Genomic DNA, 16,804 nt, shown 5'->3' with positions numbered 1-16,804 from the left:
TTTGATGGAGCTTAATTGGTATTTGGTAAGTTGGACCTAATTTTGGTTAGGTAGTGACATGGTGGAGAATTCCAGGCAGCACCAGCCCATATATTGGTGATATCACTGGAATAGTTCAGTATCTTTATCTTCATCTGCTGATAGGGGGACTCAGCCCATTCTGGACTGGTCTAACAGGACTCAAGGGAAGATAATTAACATGTATGAATAAACTTAATCATTTCTTAGGAATTGATGCTGACTTACAAAAACAGTGTTTGTCTGCACATCTGGCTAATTCTTTCATTTATTCCAATAATCCATTGATGTCATTTTTCTTCTTTCTAGATCATGAGGAAAAAGATTGTGCCCGACACACATGAAGACAGGGATACTGAAGAAGCTTTAAAAGAATTTGATTTCTTAGTTTCACCAGATGAAGGAGATAGTGGAGAGTCGAGAAGTGCAGGTGATGGAACAGACTGGGGTAAGCATAGTATATTTAATCATAACATCAGAAGAATGTAATAGTGAAAATTTATGGCAAGATTGTGTGATTTTTTTTTTATAAGCATTTTCATTAATGCAATCACAGCAAACAGATGACTTAAGAAATAAACAAATGAATATATATACTGGTATAATGAAATAATATCAAGGAAATAGCAATCTACCCACAAAACATATTAGGGAAAGATAGAGGCCAACCCAGGAAATAAATAAATCAAATGAACTAGTAGTGACAATACTTATCCCCAGAAAACACACCCCAAGCCCATTTTACAGCATCAGATGTCGTATCATAGTACACTGTTCCTCTTTTGCAGAAATAAATTCCAAATTTTGGGGGGTTCAAAAAACATATCTGGTTTACCCTCACAATTTATAACACATGGTCAAGGAAAATGTAAAAAAACGTAAGTCCCAGAGCTTGTACTCTGGGCTGAAGTTCCAGGAATTTCTAGTGCCTTTTTTGAGCCATTCTATTTAAATCAGAGTAAACGTGAACTTTTGATCCCAGAAACAATTCTCCCATATTTCAAAAATATAATAGTATAACTGCATTTTGGTCCATCTCCAATGTGAAAGCCACTACTAAGTTAGTCCTTTGAGTTAAAACTTCTAATGTTGATTTAGAAATTCTGTTAAGTTCGTCTAAGGAGAAGGTAAAGAAGTTGCCTATGGATTTGCAGGAACCAGGGACTTAAATCAGAGAGAGATAAGCAGCCCTCCTTATAGGTGGTAAAGATTCTAGGGACATTTTCAATACCACCTGTAAATGTTTGTCTACCATGTCCATATGAGCTATCAGTGGGGATTTAGGAAAATTTTAAAAATCTCATCATATTTTTTTCTAAGTTGTCTTCCCATGAATTCAAGACTTCTAGTTCTAAAATTATTATCCTTAATTAATGCTTCATTCAACATTAGCAATGTGTAAATGTTATTACCATGGGACTGGGTAGCAGAATAGAGGGGTCAAGAGTATACAAACAAGAACAGCAGAAAAAAAGAACAAATAGACCTTCAAGAGTGGAACAATCAGGAGTTATTTAATGGATACACCCGACAAGGGCTGTATTTCAGCATGTATATATACCTGCTTCAGGGGTCCAGTAGAGTGAAAATTCCTAAAAACCACACTACTACTACAAATCATTTCTATAGCGCTACCAGCGCTTAACAATTGAACATGAAGAAAAGACAGTCCCGGCCTCAAAAGAGCTTACAATCTAAATCAGGACAGACAGACAGGACAAATAACGGATAAGGGTAGGACAGACAGGACACATAGGGAAAAGGGACTATTGAAGAGAGGAAGACAAGATAAGGTTACGAGCAGGTGACAAGTTAGGAATTAAAAGCAGCATCAAACAGGTAGGCCTTGAGCCTGGATTTGAAGGCGGCCAGGGATGGAGCTTGACGTAATGGCTCAGGAAGTCTATTCCAGGCATAAGGTGCGGCGAGATAAAAGGAACGGAGTCTGGAGTTAGCAATGGAGGAGAAGGGTGCAATTAGGAGAGAGTTGCCTAGTGAATGGAGTTCTTGGGAAGGAGTGTAGGGGGAGATAAGGGTGGAGAGGTAGTGAGGGTAAGGCAGCAGAGTGAATGCACTTATAGGTTAATAAGAGGAGCTTGAACTGTATACGGAAAAGGATAGGGAGCCAGTGAAGTGACTTCAGAAGAGGGCTGATATGGGCATAGCGACTTTGGCGAAATATTAATCGTGCAGCAGAGTTTTGAACAGATTGAAGAGGAGAGAGATGGCTGAGTGGAAGACCTGTGAGAAGCAAGTTGCAGTAGTCCAAGCGAGAGGTGATGAGAGTGTGGATGAGGGATCTGGTAGTGTGCTCAGAAAGGAGAGGGCGAAATTTGGCGTAATTATAGAGAAAGAAACGACAGGTTTTAGCAATCTGTTGAATATTTGCAGAGAAGGAGAGGGAGGAGTCGAAGATGACCCCAAGGTTACGAGCAGATGAGACAGGAAGAATGAGCATGTTGTCAACAGAAATAGAGAGTGGGGGAAGGGGAGAGGTTGGTTTAGGTGGGAAGATAAGGAGTTCAGTTTTGGACATATTGAGCCTTCAGGTGGCGTTGAGACATCCAGGCAGCAATGTCAGACAGGCAGGCAGATATCTTGGCCTGGATTTCTGCTGAGATTTCTGGTGTGGAGAGGTATATCTGGGAGTCATCAGCGTAAAGGTGATATTGAAAACCATGGGCTGAGATCAGAGCACCAAGGGAGAGGAAGTATAGCTGGAGAAAAGGAAAGGTCCTAGGACAGATCCTTGAGCTACACCCATTGAGAGCGGGATAGAGGAAGAGGAGGATCCACCAGAGTATACACTAAAAGTACGCTGAGAGAGATAAGAAAACCAGGAAAGAGCAGAGTTCTGAAATCCAAGTGAGAACAGCGTGCCAAGGAGTAGGCTGTGATCAACAGTGTCAAAAGCAGCAGAAAGATTGAGAAGGATGAGGATAGAGTAGAGCCCTTTGGATTTAGCCAGGAATAGATCATTGGAGACTTTAGCAAGTGCTGTTTCAGTTGAATGAAGGGGGCAAAATCCAGATTGGAATGCTCATTAATGAATCGTGCAAGTTATAAGCGAAGCAGCTGAAAGTGCCACAGCTCACTGCTTGCAAATCTCAACTCAGAAGTGGGAAATCAATTCAACGGGATAGCGATCAGCAAGTGCCACGTCAACCATGTCTTGAAATGCTATGGTTTACTGGCAGAAAAGATGTGGTTGACTTGGCACTTATTGATTGCTATCCTGTTGGATTGATTTCCTGATTTCCAGCATCTGAATGAGATTTGCAATCAGTGCATCGTGGCGCTTTCAGTTGTATTGCTTATGACTTTGCATGATTCATTGAGTAGTTTTTTTTTGGATGTGTGGTTTTAAAGAGTTTTCACTCTAATTGACCCCTGATGCAGGCGTATACACGCCAAAACACAGCCCGTGTCGGGTCTATCTGTTAAACGTCTCCTGGTTGTTCTACTCTTGAAGGCCCATTTGTGCTTTTTTTCCTGCTATTATCATAGAACTGTAACTTAGCAATATGTTGGTCTACCACTTGGGCCTGAACTTTCACAGCTTTAGATACAGTGGTTAAATTGGTGAGAAATTTCCCCGATAGCTTTAGCACAGAAGAATTGAGTACCTGAATAGCATTCCACAGTGATACCAGTGTTACTTCTTGAGGCTTTTGCAGCTCCAGCATAACACTGTCTGGAGCTTCCGCTCCCTGGACTCACGCCTCCTCGTTAACATATTGCTGCACTTGATTCCTGGCTGCACAGACATTCCAAAACCAGGCAGGAAGTAGCAGTAGGAGAACCCTCCGTTAACGCCATCACAAGCAGTGTAGCCGTGAGCTGACGCTCCTCCAAGACTCGGTTGCTGGTCCTTCGTTGTGCTGGGCTCTGGTCCAGGGTCAGGGAAACCCCTTCAGTGCTGCCGCCAAAAGATCATTCCAGCAGAGTAGAAGGAGGTAGTAGTTTTCTGGACCTAAACGACACTCCAGATCTCTCCAGTGTATGTTGAATAGCAGAACAGGACGCTGCTGGAATTGGGCGGGGGGGTTGCTAGCCGCTCCCTTTCTGTTTTTCCCCATAACAAGTTGGGGAATCGAGCTGGAAAAAACAGTGCTGCAGCAGGAAAGGCGAGAAGCAAATGTTCAAGGAGTTGTTCCCACTGCCATCTTGACACCCCTCCTCCTCCCTTTGTGTGAATTTTATCATATGTTTGGCCCTTTTAACCCGTCAAACGTTCTCACTATTGTTTCTGGTCCACAAAAAAAGGGCTATAATTGGAATTTCAGCTTCATCGAACCAGTACTCCTCAGACATGATGGCTCAGGTTATATCATATTGATCAGTGAACTGTTTCCTTTAGGAACTGTGCTGTTCTTTTCCAGTATTTCTTATCCTGACAAAACATATGTTTGGACTTCCCTTACCTTTCCAATCTCTTTTTTATGAGAGATCTGGGTTTCAAGTTGGGTTCAGCAGCAAAATTATATTATGTTAGCATTGGTGGACAGTATCAGAAGGCATACTGAACAAGGATTTGATGCCCTGTGGATCTATGTTGGACCCTTCACCTTCCTTTGATACTGTCCACCATTGGAGACTGTTATGAGATTGGGGGTATTTGAGCTTGTACTGTTTTATGCTTTTCTTTTTTTTCAGGACCAGTTGCAACGTGTTGCTTAGTCAGGTAGTTTGTCATCACCATGGCTTTATAGACTTTAAGATTCTCTTCAGGCACACTCCTGGCTTGATCTTCTCTTCCAGGAGGTATTGTAACAGAGGGAAAGGAGGTCCTATGATCTCAAAGATGTAGGTATCCTCTATCCTCTTTCTTCCCCCAAACAGCTCATGGACCTCCCTCTTGTCCAAGACAGCAAAGGGCAAAGAAGTCCCAATCAGCTCCCCAGTTAAAACCAAAGATGAGCTTTTGACTGGCTGCAGTCACTATTCTCAATGACCTTCCAGTGGAAGGGAGGCTGAATTTTTTCCAAGCAACATAGCTTCCTTGTCATCAAGCAGATGAATCCATTATGAGTGGGTTGTGTCCATCAACCAGCAGGGGGAGATAGAGAGCACTGAAAAACCATAATGCCTCATGGCCAGCTAGCTCCATCTGCCTCTTCAGTATTCTCTATCTCCCCAGCAGGGTGGACGCAGCTTGTTCAAGCTCCTTCAGAAATCTGCCTGCGATGGCTCCTGTGCTGTTGCCAGTTGTAGCAGGGGTGTTGTGGCTGATGGTGCCCACTTTAAAGGCATATAGGTACGCCCTTTCCCTGCCTTACCTGGCCACCGATGTGGATGTAGACACATAGGCAAGCCCTGTCCCTGTCTTTGCCCATGCTGTGGATGCAGGCTCATAGGTTCGCCCTTTCACTGCCTTTCCCACGCTACTGATCCTCCGGAGTGGAAAAAGTTGCCTCTTGCGCTGTTTCCTCTAACTTTCCTCACAGCGTAAAAAAAAAAAAAAAAAAGTTGCTTTGCGCTGTAGCGCTGCGATCCAAGAAAAGAGACTTTCCTTCAGTTTGTGTAGCGGATCGGAGCTCTGTTGACTCGATCCGGAGAGGTAAGAGCATTTTGAAGCTCCTCCGGGGTGGGCCCGCGTTCGGGGCGATTTTGGCGCGAATCCACCATTTTGAATTTCCCGCTGTTTTCGGCGATGGCTGCGGAGGTTGTAAAGTGCTGTTCCCGTTGTGGCAAGTGCAGATCAGCAGCAGGGCTCTGTAAATTGTGCTCTTCTGACGTCAGCCCAAGCATGGCGAGCGAGGTTTCTTCCTGCTCTGTGGAGCTGGCAGCGGGCGCCATTTTGGAACAGCATGGCGCGACCCCCGCTGAGGCGGAGGGGTGTGAGCCTGGAGGGGAGCCTCGAATGGAGGCTAACATGAGAGACATTTCCCCCGGACTGGAACCGGGAGGCCAGGGTGAGCCATTCTCCCCTGAATTTGTTTTACTGCTGCATAAAGCATTTATGTTAAAAAGAGCTCTCCCGCAGGGGTCTCAATCGGCCCGGCTTCCTGTGTCCCCTCCAGTAGAGCCCGGCCTTGAATTACCTACCGTCAGGTGGTTTTCCCCTGACAGATGGCCGCAGGACAAGTGCAGAAGGGTGGATTCCCCTTCAGAGAGTGGCGCACCCCCGTTTTCCCCTCGTGGTCGGGATGTGAGGAGTCTGAGGGGTCTGGCAGACCCTTGTGGTCTGGAGAGCCAGAGGAAGGTGCAGGATTGCCACTGGATCCGGATGATCCTTCCGCGGTGAGGATTTTCCACCGCGATGAGCTGCCAGCGCTGATTTCTAATGCACTGCAGGCCCTCTCTATTGAAGATCCTGCGAGTGCTGAGCTCTCCTCTGCTAATCCGAGGATGACAAGTACTAAGAAGCCTGCTCGAGCCTTTCCTTTGCATGACTCCATCCAAGAGCTTATTTCAGCTTAATGGGCTGACCCCGAGGGGCCTTTGAAAGTTGCCAGGGCTATGGGACAATTATACCCTCTAAGTGAGGAGAATTTGGCGCGCCTAGCTGTGCCTAAAGTGGATGCCCTAGTCACAGCTGTGACAAAGAGAACTACTACTACTACTACTAACTAGCATTTCTAAAGCGCTACTAGGGTTACGCAGCGCTGTACAATTTAAACATAGAAGGACAGTCCCTGCTCAAAGAGCTTACAATCTAAAAGACAAGAAAACAATCTAAAGACAAGTGAACAATCTAGAGGACGAGTGAACAGTTAGTCTGATAGGGTGGATAGATTGGGGTATTTTATATATCTCGAGTGGTTAGGCGCCGAAGGCAGCATACCCTCCCGGTTGAAGGAGGAGTTGCCCTGAAGGACATGCAGGACCGATGCCTTGAATCAGCTATAAAGCGGTCCTTTGAGATTTCAGGCCTATCCTTACGGGCGTCTGCATGCTGCTGTTACGCTGCCTGAGCCTGCCTTGCTTGGTTACAACAGGCAGTGGAACAGCCCGGAGATGGAGCGGAGCCCCTTGCGGAGGTGGCATCGCGGATGGAGTCGGCCTTGTCTTTCTTGACTAAAGCCCTTTATGATCTGGTCAGAGCTTCGGCTAAACAGATGGCTGTGGCGGCTCGCTGCCTGTTGTGGCTACGGCATTGGGCGGCTGACATGACCTGTAAGCGAAGGTTGGTGAAGTTGCCCTTTCGAGGCCTTCTCCTATTTGGTGAGGAGTTGGAGAACATTGTTAAAGGCCTGGGGGATGCTAAACCCTAGCGCTTACCCGAGGACAGGCCGCGGCCTTCCTCCAATGGTCAGGCGGTTCCCTCCTCTTACAGACCTCATTTCAGAGAACCTCAAAGGTACCACCCGGGGCGTTCTGCTGGGTTCACTTCTCGTGCCCATTTTCAGCAGAGGAGCTCCTTTCGCTCGGACAAGCGTTCCACAGCAGCTGGCTCAAGGCCTGGAGTTCAACGGCGACCCTCTCAATGATGGTGCGCCGGCTCTCTCCTTGCTCCCTGTTATAGGAGGACGACTTTCCCTCTTTCACGAGGAGTGGGCCAAGATTTCCTCAAATCAGTGGGTCTTGGACCTGATAGAGATGGCTACAGAATAGAATTCAATGCCCCGATAAGAGACGTGTTTGTGGAGTCCCGATGCGGTTCTGCCGCCAAACGGGCGGCGGTAGAGGAGACCTTACAAGGCTTGATTCACCTAGGGGCGGTGTGCCCGGAGCCTCCCGCCTAGCTCGGCTCTGGCCGTTACTCCATTTACTTTGTGGTGCCGCGAAAAGGAGGGTCTTTTCTATCCTAGACTTAAAAGAAGTCAACAAGTCTCTGAGAGAGTGGCATTTTCACATGGAAACCCTGCGCTCCGTCATTGTGGCGGTATAGCCAGGAGAGTTTCTCACGCCTCTGGACCTGAAAGAAGCTTACATAGTAACATAGTAGATGACGGCAGAAAAAGACCTGCACGGTCCATCCAGTCTGCCCAACAAGACAAACTCATATGTGTATACCTTACCTTGATTTGTACCTGCCTTATTCAGGGCACAGACCGTACAAGTCTGCCCAGCAGTACTTCCCGCCTCCCAACTACCAGTGCCGCCTCCCATCACCGGCTCTGGCACAGACCGTATAAGTCTGCCCTCCACTATCCTCGCCTCCCAACCACCAACCCCTCTTCCCCCCACCTGCTCCGCCTCCCAATTTCGGCTAAGCTTCTGAGGATCCATTCCTTCTGCACAGGATTCCTTTATGCATATCCCACGCATGTTTGAATTCCGTTACCGTTTTCATCTCCACCACCTCCCGCGGGAGTGCATTCCAAGCATCCACCACCCTCTCCGTGAAAAAATACTTCCTGACATCTTTCCTGAGTCTGCCCCCCTTCAATCTCATTTCATGTCCTCTCGTTCTACCGCCTTCCCATCTCTGGAAAAGATTTGTTTGCGGATTAATACCTTTCAAATATTTGAACGTCTGTATCATATCACCCCTGTTCCTCCTTTCCTCCAGGGTATACATGTTCAGGTCAGCAAGTCTCTCTTCATACGTCTTGGAATGCAAATCCCGTACCATTCTCATAGCTTTTCTTTGCACCGCTTCCATTTTTTTTAACATCCTTCGCAAGGTACGGCCTCCAAAACTGAACACAATACTCCAGGTGGGGCCTCACCAATGACTTGTACAGGGGCATCAACACTTCCTTTCTTCTGCTGATTATACCTCTCTCTATATACAGCCTAGCAACCGTCTCGCTTCGGCCACTGCCTTGTCACACTGTTTCGTCGCCTTCAGATCCTCGGATACTATCACCCCAAGATCCCTTTCCCCCTCAGTACCTATCAGACTCTCACCGCCTAACACATAAGTCTCTCTTGGGTTTCTACTCCCTAAATGCATCACTTTGCATTTCTTCGCATTGAATTTTAATTGCCAAACCTTAGACCATTCTTTTAGCTTCCTCAGATCCTTTTTCATGCTTTCCACTCCCTCCTGGGTGTCCACTCTGTTGCAAATCTTAGTATCATCCGCAAATAGGCAAACTTTACTTTCTAACCCTTCGGCAATGTCACTCACAAATATATCGAACAGAATCGGCCCCAGCACCGATCCCTGAGGCACTCCACTACTCACCTTTTCCTCCTCCGAGCGAACTCCATTTACCACCACCCTCTGTCGCCTGTCCATCAACCAGTTCCTAATCCGGTTCACCACTTCGGGACCTATCTTCAGCCCATCAAGTTTATTTAAGAGCCTCCTGTGGGGAACCGTGTCAAAAGCTTTGCTAAAATCTAAGTAGATTACGTCTATAGCATGTCGATGATTCAATTCTCCAGTTACCCAATCAAAGAATTCAATGAGATTCGTTTGGCACGATTTCCCTCTGGTAAAACCATGTTGTCTCTGATCTTGCAACTTATTGGCTTCCAGGAAATTCACTATCCTTTCCTTCAGCATTGCTTCCATTACTTTTCCAATAACCGAAGTGAGGCTTACCGGCCTGTAGTTTCCAGCTTCTTCCATATCACCACTTTTGTGAAGAGGGACCACATCCGCCGTTCTTCAATCCCTCGGAACCTCTCCTGTCTCCAAGGATTTATTAAACAAATCTTTAAGAGGACTCGCCAGAACCTCTCTGAGCTCCCTCAATATTCTGGGGTGGATCCCGTCCGGTCCCATGGCTTTGTCCACCTTTAGCTTTCCAAGTTGTTGATACACACTTTCTTCCGTGAACGGTGCTCTATCCACTCCATTCTCAGGTGTACTTTTGCCAGTCCCTCGTGGTCCTTCTCCAGGATTTTCTTCAGTGAAAACAGAACAAAAGTATCTATTTAGCAAATTGGCTTTTTCTTCATCATTATCTACATAGCGATTCGCTGTATCTTTTAGTCTCACAATTCCCTTTTTAGTCATTCTCCTTTCACTAATATACCTGAAGAAATTTTAGTTTCCCCTCCTTACATTTCTAGCCATTTGTTCTTCCGCTTGCGCCTTCGCCAGATGTACCTCTCTCTTGGCTTCTTTCATTTTCATCCGGTATTCCTCCATGTGTTCCTTTTCTTGCGTTTTTCTGTATTTCTGGAATGCCAACTCTTTAGCCTTTATTTTCTCAACCACTTGCTTGGAGAACCATATCGGTTTCCTTTTTCTCTTGCTTTTATTTACTTTCCTTACATAAAGGTTCGTGGCCCTATTTATAGCTTCTTTCAGCCTGGACCACTGTCCTTCCACTTCTTGTACGTCCTCCCAGCCCATCAGCTCCTTCCTCAGGTATTCCCCCATTTTACTAAAGTCAGCACGCTTGAAATCCAGGACTTTGAGGTTAGAGTGGCCGCCCTCCACTTCAGCTGTCATATCAGACCAAACCGTTTGATGGTCACTGCTTCCCAGGTGTGCACCCACTCGGACATTTGACACACTATCCCCATTTGTGAGCACCAGATCCAGCATCGCTCCCTCCCTCGTGGGTTCCGTCACCATTTGTCTGAGCAGAGCACTTTGGAAAGCATCCACGATCTCTCTACTTCTTTCCGATTTTGCAGACGGAACCTTCCAATCTACATCCGGCAGATTGAAACCTCCCATCAACAGAACCTCTTTTTTCTTTCCTAATTTTTGAATATCTGCGATCAGATCTTTATCTAGTTCCTCTAATTGTGTCGGGGATCTGTAGACAACACCCACGTGGACAGAGGTTCTATCATCTCTTTTTAAGGTGATCCATATTGCTTCTTCCTTTCCCCAGGTCCGTGTCATTTCAGTCGTCATGATATCATTCTTTACATACACAGCTACTCCTCCACATTTTCGACCCTCTCTATCCTTCCTAAATAGATTATAGCCTGGTATGTTTGCATCCCATTCATGGGAACCATTGAGCCACGTCTCTGTGATTGCAACAACATCTAAGTCTGCCTCCCAGTGTGTCAGCTAAATGCTGTTATCAAGGCAATTCTCTAGATGGGACCAGAAATGGTACAGTCTGATCAAAGAATTTTCAATTGATTTAACTTTCAAAATTGCCCTAGAATATAACTTTCATTTTTGTAATATAAATAAATATTCCCTATAATTATATCAGTTTCAGCAATGTAAAGTTATAAATGCAATGCAGTTTAAACAGCCTCTCCTCTCTATCAGAGCTTGGCAGGAAGAGAAAGAAAGAAAATAAGAGGTTTCACACGCCAAATTAATTAATTAATCAATAAGCATTAAATTAAAGAGAATATCAGGTATCTCACTATAGCCAGAAAGTTGAGAAGTTTGAAATTTTTAAAAGATCAGAATTTACTTTACTTGCAGGAGTTTGGTTCAGGTCCAGCACCTGAGGAAAGTTACTTGCACATACCAATTTGGCCCCCGCACCAGAGGTTTCTGCATTTTGCGATGATGGGAAAGCATTTCCAGTTTCGGGCCTTGCCTTTTGACCTCGCCGCAGCTCCCAGAACCTTTTCAAAGGTAATGGTGGTAGTAGCTGCCTTTCTCAGGCAAGTGGGTATCCGGGTTCACCCGTACCTAGACGACTTGCTCATCAGAGCGGACTCGGCAAAAGAAAGTCATCATGTTCTCCGAGGACAAGCAGGCTGCTTGTTCTCACTGATGGGTGACGTCGACATCAGCCCCAGAACCGGAATTCTCCCTAGCAACAAAGAGTTTGCTAGCCTCGCGCTCCCGTACGCATCGCGAATGCGTGACCATCTTCCCGCCCGAACGTGAGCGTGCTCCTCAGTCTTGTTTTTTTTCCGCGGCTTAGGACGCTGCTTCGCTGCTGTTCTCTGCCCCAGAGACACCTCGCTGTGGTTTTACGGACTTTCCGTGAGTTTTTCGCCGGTTTTTCTTTTCTTTGGCGGCCATTTTGGGCCGCCTGAGCGGGCTGGGGTGGTGGATTTGTCCCTTAAGAAGGCCAAGAGTTCTAGGGATTACGGCTCGGCGCCCCCTGGGCGTGAGTCTAGAACTATGGATTCTTTTGGGTGGAAGGCCTACCATTCTGCTATGCTCAAGTCCAAAATTCAGTCTTACCAGCTCTACACGAGCATTCTCATGCGGAATAATGTGCACCAGTTGGCAGACTTGGTGGACAATCTCCCTTCTGAGCAAGCCAAGCCTTTTCAGGAGGTGGTCAGGCAGCTGAGGGCGGTGTCGTAAATTCCTGTCCAGGGGTGCTTTTGGTGTTGCATCCAGGGCCGTTGCTCAAGGTATAGTGATGCGCAGGCTCTCATGGTTGCGTGCCACTGACCTAGACAGTAGAGTCCAGAAGCGAGTGGCGGATGCGCCTTCCCCGGGGGGATAATATTTTTGGTGAGCGGGTCGAACAGGTGGTAGAACAGCTCCACCAGCGGGATACCGCATTCGACAAGCTCTCCCACTGGGCGCCTTCAGCATCTACCTCAACTGGTAGACGATTTTTTTGGGGAAAGAGGAATGTTTCCTACGCTTTTAATAAGTGCAGATACAATCCACCTTCCCGATAGCCGGCTCAGGTTAAGCCCCAGCGCACTCGTTCTCGTCAACAGCATGCGCCTCAGCAGGCCCCTGCAGCTCCCCAGCAAAACCAAGGGACGGGCTTTTGACTGGCTCCAGTTTTTTTTTTTGTTTGTTACATTTGTACCCCTCGCTTTCCCACTCATGGCAGGCTCAGTGCGGCTTACATGGGGCAATGGAGGGTTAAGTGACTTGCCCACAGTCACAAGGAGCTGCCTGTGCCTGAAGTGGGAATCGAACTCAGTTCCTCAGTTCACCAGGACCAAAGTCCACCACCCTAGCCACTAGGCCACTCCTCCACTCCATAGCCGACATCAAAGTGTCCGTACCGGACAATCTGCCGGTCGGAGGGAGGTTAAAATTTTTTCACCAAAGGTGGCCTCTCATAACCTCCGACCAGTGGGTTCTTCAAATAGTCCGGCTAGGATACGCCCTCAATTTGATCTCAAAACCTCCAAATTGCCCACCGGGAGCTCAGCCCTTCTGCTTCCAACACAAGCAGGTACTTGCAGAGGAACTCTCCGTCCTTCTCAGCGCCAATGCGGTCGAGCCCGTTCCACCAGGGCAAGAAGGGCTGGGATTCTATTCCAGGTACTTCCTTGTGGAAAAGAAAACAGGGGGGATGCGTCCCATCCTAGACCTAAGGGCCCTGAACAAATATCCGGTCCGAGAAAAGTTCGGGATGCTTTCCCTGGGCACCCTCCTTCCCATGATTCAGGAAAACGATTGGCTATGCTCTCTGGACTTAAAGGATGCTTATACTCACATTCCGATACTGGCAGCTCACAGACAGTATCTTTGATTCCGTTTGGGAACGCGGCACTTTCAGTACTGTGTGCTACCCTTTGGTCTCGCCTCTGCGCCCAGAATATTCACAAAATGCCTGGCTGTCGTAGCGGCGGCTCTCCGCAGGCTGGGAGTGCACGTGCTCCCCTATCTCGATGATTGGCTGGTGAAGAACACCTCAGAAGCAGGAGCCCTACAGTCAATGCGGATAACTATTCAACTCCTGGAGCTACTAGGGTTTGTGATAAATTATCCAAAGTCCCACCTTCTTCCAGTACAGAAACTAGAATTCATAGGGGCTCTGCTGGATTCTCAGACAGCTTGTGCCTACCTTCCAGAGACGAGAGCCGACAATCTCCTGGCTCTAGGCTCTCAGGTGCGGGCGTCTCAGCAGATCACAGCTCGGCAGATGTTGAGATTGCTGGGCCACATGGCCTCCACAGTTCATGTGACTCCCATGGCCCATCTCCATATGAGATCAGCTCAATGGACCCTAGCTTCCAGTGGTACCAAGCTGCTGGGAATCTAGAGGACGTCATCCACTTGTCCACGAGTTTTCTCAAATCCCTACATTGGTGGACAATTTGATCCAATTTGACCCTGGGACGTCCTTTTCAAATTCCTCAGCCGCAAAAAGTGCTGACTACGAATGTGTCTTTCCTGGGGTGGGGAGCTCATGTCGATGGACTTCACACCCAAGGATATTGGTCCCTCCAGGAAAGACGATTTCAGATCAATCTTCTGGAGTTACGAGCGGTCTAGAACGCTCTAAAGGCTTTCCGGGATCGGCTGTCCTATCAAATTATCCAAATTCAGACAGACAACCAGGTTGCCATGTATGACATCAACAAGCAGGGGGGCACAGGATTTCGCCCTCTGTGTCAGGAAGCCATCAGAATGTGGCTTTGGGCTCGCTGGAGTGGCATGTTTCTTCAAGCCACGTATCTGGCAGGCGTAAACAACAGTCTGGCCGACAGGTTGAGCAGTATAATGTAACCTCACGAGTGGTCTCTCAACTCGGGAGTAGTACGCAAGATCTTCCAAGCGTGGGGCACCCCCTTGGTAGATCTTTTTGCCGCTCAGATCAATCACAAGGTCCCTCAATTCTGTTCCAGGCTTCAGGTCCACGGCAGACTAGCGTCGGATGCCTTCCTCCTTCATTGGGGGGAGGGCCTCCTTTATGCGTATCCTCCCATACCTTTGGTGGGGAAGACTTTACTGAAACTCAAGCAAGATTCCGGAACCATGATTTTGATTGCGCCTTTCTGGCCCCATCAGATTTGGTTCCCTCTTCTTCTGGAGCTGTCCTCCGAAGAACCGTGGAGATTGGAGTGTTTTCCAACCCTCATCACTCAGATCGAGGGGGCGCTTCTGCATCCCAACCTCCAGTCCCTGGCTCTCACGGCCTGGATGTTGAGAGCGTAGACTTTGCCTCCTTGGGTCTTTCAGAGGGTGTTTCCCGAATCTTACTTGCTTCCAGAAAAGATTCCACTAAAAAGAGTTACTTCTTTTTATGGAGGAGGTTTACTGTTTGGTGTGACAGCAAGGCCCTAGATCCTTGTTCTTGTCCTACACAGTGTACCTTCTACACTTGTCTGAGTCTGGTCTCAAGACCAACTCTGTAAGAGTTCATCTTAGTGAGATTAGTGCATACCATTACCGTGTGGAAGGTAAGCCGATCTCAGGACAGCCTTTAGTTGTTCGCTTCATGAGAGGTTTGCTTTTGTCAAAGCCCCCCATGAAACCTCCTACAGTGTCATGGGATCTCAATGTTGTTCTCGCCCAGCTGATGAAACCTCCTTTTGAGCCACTGGATTCCTGCCATCTGAAGTACCTAACCTGGAAGGTCATTTTCTTGGTGGCAGTTACTTCCGCTCGCAGGAATCAGTGAGCTTCAAGCCTTGGTAGCTCATGCTCCTTATACCAAGTTTCATCATAACAAAGTAGTCCTCCGCACTCACCCTAAGTTCTTGCCGAAGGTGGTGTCGGAGTTCCATCTGAACCAGTCAGTTGTCTTGCCAACATTCTTTCCCCGTCCTCATACCCACCCTGCTGAACGTCAACTGCATACATTGGACTGCAAGAGAGCATTGGCCTTCTATCTGGAGCGGACACAGCCCCACAGACAGTCCGCCCAAATGTTTGTTTCTTTTGATCCCAACAAGAGGGGAGTAGCTGTAAGGAAATGCACCATATCCAATTAGCTAGCAGATTGCATTTCCTTCACTTATGCCCAGTCTGGGCTGACTCTTGAGGGTCATGTTACAGCTCATAATGTTCGAGCCATGGCTGCGTCGGCGGCCTACTTGAAGTCAGCCACTATTGAGGAGATTTGCAAGGCTGCGACGTGGTCATCTGTCCACACATTCACATCTCATTACTGCCTACAGCAGGATACCTGACGCGACAGTCGGTTTGGGCAGTCTGTGCTGCAGAATCTGTTTGGGGTTTAGAATCCAGCTCCTACCCCCTAGGCCCGTTTTTGTTCTGTTCCAGGCTGCACTCTCAGTTAGTTGGATAAGTTAGGTCAATCTCAGTTATGTCCTCGCCGTTGCAAGGCCCAGTTGACCAATGTTTGTTTTGAGTGAGCCTGGGGGCTATGGATACCCCATCAGTGAGAACAAGCAGCCTGCTTGTCCTCGGAGAAAGCGAAAGCTATATAACTGTAGAAGGTATTCTCCAAGGACAGCAGGCTGATTGTTCTCATAATCCCGCCCACCTCCCCTTAGGAGTTGTGTCTTCCCTTTCTTTGCTTTTTACTGGACTGAGGAGCATGCTTGCGTTCAGGCGGGAAGACGGTTGCGCATGTGCGATGCGCACGGGAGCGCGAGGCTAGCAAACTCTTGGTTGCTATGGAGAATTCCGGTTCTGGGGCTGCCGTCGACGTCACCAATCAGTGAGAACAATCAGCCTGCAGTACTGCAATCTCTAGGCTGGGTCGTCAATTTAGCCAAAAGTCACCTGACCCCCTTTCAATCTCTAGAATATTTGGGGGTCCGGTTCGACACAGCCTCGGGGTATGTATACCTACTCGAGCAAAGGCTGTGCAAGCTTCAGAACCAGGTCCATCTGCTCCTGAGGATGCCTCGCCCGCGAGCTTAGGACATTGTCCAGCTGTTGGGGGTCGATGACGGCCACCTTAGAAGTGGTGCCATGGGCAAGAGCGCACCTGAGACCTCTGCAGTGTTCCTTGCTTCAACGATGGTCTCCAATATCTCAGGATTATCAATGCAGACTCACGTGGCTCCCTGCGGCCCGGCTCAGTATGGAGTGATGGCTCTCAGACAGCATGCTGTGGCGAGGAATGCCGCTAGCGCTCCCCGATTGGTGCCTGGTGGTAGCAGATGCCAGCCTGAAGGGCTGGGGTGCACATTGCCGGGGAAGGCAAGCCCAGGGTCTCTGGACACCCGAGGAGTCGGCATGGTCCATCAGTCGCTTTGAGTTGAAAGCGATATTTCAGGTGCTTCTGGCCTTTCAATTGACCCTGGAAGGATTGGCTGTCAGAGTTCTGTCGGACAACACGACAGCAGTGACCTACATAAATCGACAAGGCGTCACTCAGTGTCAAGCACT

The 16,804-nt window shown here is 47.9% G+C and overlaps 1 protein-coding gene across 3 annotated transcripts in view; it reads left to right on the top strand.

Annotated features, from left to right (window-relative positions):
• The window catches only part of STRN (striatin), a 370,558-nt gene that overhangs the window by 217,117 nt on the left and 136,637 nt on the right, over nt 1-16,804 (top strand). For all 3 annotated transcript variants that reach the window (XM_030196411.1, XM_030196410.1, XM_030196412.1), the window contains exon 7: nt 328-466. In XM_030196411.1, the coding sequence (XP_030052271.1) occupies nt 328-466 (139 nt within the window). The remainder of the gene's footprint in view (nt 1-327; nt 467-16,804) is intronic.

The sequence above is a fragment of the Microcaecilia unicolor genome, chromosome 3, assembly GCF_901765095.1.
Source record: "Microcaecilia unicolor chromosome 3, aMicUni1.1, whole genome shotgun sequence".
Taxonomy (NCBI): Eukaryota; Metazoa; Chordata; class Amphibia; order Gymnophiona; family Siphonopidae; genus Microcaecilia; species Microcaecilia unicolor.
Note: the sequence above shows the minus strand (reverse complement) of the source record. Positions and strands in the feature narration are given on the sequence as shown.